Raw genomic sequence first — 2,535 nt, 5'->3', positions numbered from 1 at the left:
CAAGAAGCTGAAGCCGTACTTTCAAGAGCACCCAATCACGGTTGTCTGCACTGCCCCGCTTGCTGAGATCATTGGCAACAAAGATGCATCTGGCCGGGTGGCCAAATGGGCCATCGAGTTGGCCCCCTACACCATATTCTACCAGCCACGCACCGCCATCAAGTCCCAAGCACTGGTCGACTTCCTCGTCGACTGGGCCGAGACCTAGTACCTGCCGCCAGCTCCGGACTCCACTCATTGGCGGATGCACTTTGATGGCTCGAAGATGCGCACCGACTTGGGAGCCAACATTGTCCTCACCTCTCCCAAAGGCGACAAGCTCAGATACACATTGCAAATTCACTTCGCCGCCTCCAACAATGTGGCTGAGTATGAAGCGCTAATACACGGCCTCCGGCTGGCCAAAGAGATCGGCATCAGCCGGATCCTGTGCTATGGCGACTCCGACTTGGTGGTCCAACAGTCGTCTGGTGACTGGGACGCCAAGGATGCAAACATGGCAAGTTACCGCTTCCTCGTTCAGCAGCTCAGCGGATATTTTGAGGGGTGCGAGTTCCTTCACGTGCCACGGAATGAAAACGAGCCAGCGGACGCTCTGGCATGGATCGACTCCACCCATCAAGCAATACCAGTCGGCGTCTCCCTTCAGTGCCTCCGCAAGCCGTCAATCAAGCCTTCTCCAGAATCTGAGTCTATCTTCATGCCGGCTCCTCCTGAAGCAGTCGGATCCAACTCGGGGGCTGCAGCAGCCGGCTCGAGGGCTACAGCAGCTGGCCCGGGGACTTCGGCAGGCGGCACGGGGACAGCAGCAGTCGCACCCAGCCCGGGGACCCCACAACACGGCCCGGGGGCTGCAGCAGTCAGCTCGGGGACTGCGACAGTCGCACCCGGCCAGGGGACTTCACAACTCGGCCCGGGGGCTGCAGCAGTCGGCTCGGGGACTTCAACGATGCAGCAAGCGGCAACCAACTTCAACCCACCACCTCCCAACCCAACCGCCCTAGTACAAGTGGCCATAGTGGCAGTAGAAGAAATCCAAGCACCATCATGGGCACAACCCATCCTCAAGTTTCTCGTGAATAGAGAGCTGCTGGCCGATGAGATCTCAGCCCGGCAAGTGCAGCGCCGAGCAGGAGCCTACACGATAGTAAACAGAGAGCTTGTCAGATGCAGCATGATTGGAGTCTTTCAGCGCTGCGTAGAACCAGAAAAGGGCCAAGCAATCCTCAAAGATATCCACCAAGGCGAGTGAGGCCACCGCGCGGCCTCCAGATCCCTTGTCGCCAAAGCTTTCTGCCATGGTTTCTTCTGGCCGACTGCTTTGGAAGACGCCAAGGAGTTGGTCAAGCATTGCAAAGGGTGCCAGAAATTCAGCTCCAAGCAACATCTGCCGGCCTCCACACTCAAGACCATCCCGCTCAATTGGCCCTTTGCCGTGTGGGGGCTGGACATGGTGGGACCATTCAAGACAGCACGCGGCGGCATGACCCATCTGCTTGTCGCCGTGGACAAATTCACTAAGTGGATTGAAGCGAAGCCAATCAAGAAACTGAACGGTCCGACTGCTGTGACTTTCATCGCAGATATCACCGTCCGATACGGTGTACCACACAGCATCGTCACCGATAATGGCACAAATTTTGCCAAGGGAGCCTTGGCCCGTTTCTGCGCGACGTAGGGCATCCGACTGGACTTAGCGTTCGTTGCACATCCGCAGTCAAACGGCCAAGTCGAATGAGCAAACAGCCTCATCCTCTCTGGCATCAAGCCCCGATTGGTCAAGCCACTGGAGCGGCCGGCCGGCTGCTGGATCAACGAGCTGCCGACCGTCCTCTGGAGCCTCCGCACCACTCCGAACAAATCAACCGGCTTCACTCCGTTCTTCCTCGTGTACGGGGCCGAGGCCGTCATCCCAACTGACATTGAGTTCGACTCACCTCGCGTCACCATGTACACGGAGGCAGAGGCGAAAGAAGCAAGAGAAGACGGTGTTGATCTGCTGGAAGAGGGCCGGCTGTTAGCACTCAGCCGGTCCGCCATCTACCAGCAGAGTCTGCGCTGCTACCACAGTCGGAAGGTCAAGCCAAGATCGTTCCAATAGGGAGACCTTGTGCTCCGGCTGATCCAGCGAACAGCCGGCCAGCACAAGCTCTCGGCCCCTTGGGAAGGCCCCTTCATCATCAGCAAAGCTTTGGGCAACGACTCCTACTACCTCATCGATGCACAGAAGCCTAGAGCACGTAAGAGAGACGACTCCGGCAAGGAATCGGAGCGCCCATGGAATGCAAATCTCCTCCAAAGATTTTACAGTTGATGCAGTATGTACCACGCTACCTTTTGCATTAAGCGCTAAGACATCGGGTCCCTCGAGGAGCACTCGGGGGCTACCCTTTTTATCTATATGATAAGTTCTATGCCTATGAATGTGTTATTTCATTGTTCTGCCTGGCACCGGGTTCGACCAGTCGGCCCGGGGGCTTGCCGCCTTGTACTATGTCAATGCCACCTGCAGTCGGACAAGTAGTGTGTCGGCAC

General features: G+C 57.3%; 1 protein-coding gene across 1 annotated transcript; it reads left to right on the top strand.

Moving 5' to 3' along the window:
* Positions 1-496: 496 nt before the first annotated feature.
* On the top strand, positions 497-1,252 carry LOC141021954 (uncharacterized). Its single transcript, XM_073497814.1, has one exon. It carries the CDS (start codon positions 497-499, stop codon positions 1,250-1,252), a length of 756 nt encoding a protein of 251 aa, XP_073353915.1.
* Positions 1,253-2,535: the final 1,283 nt, after the last annotated feature.

The sequence above is a fragment of the Aegilops tauschii genome, chromosome 4 (assembly GCF_002575655.3).
Source record: "Aegilops tauschii subsp. strangulata cultivar AL8/78 chromosome 4, Aet v6.0, whole genome shotgun sequence".
NCBI lineage: Eukaryota > Viridiplantae > Streptophyta > Magnoliopsida > Poales > Poaceae > Aegilops > Aegilops tauschii.
Note: the sequence above shows the minus strand (reverse complement) of the source record. Positions and strands in the feature narration are given on the sequence as shown.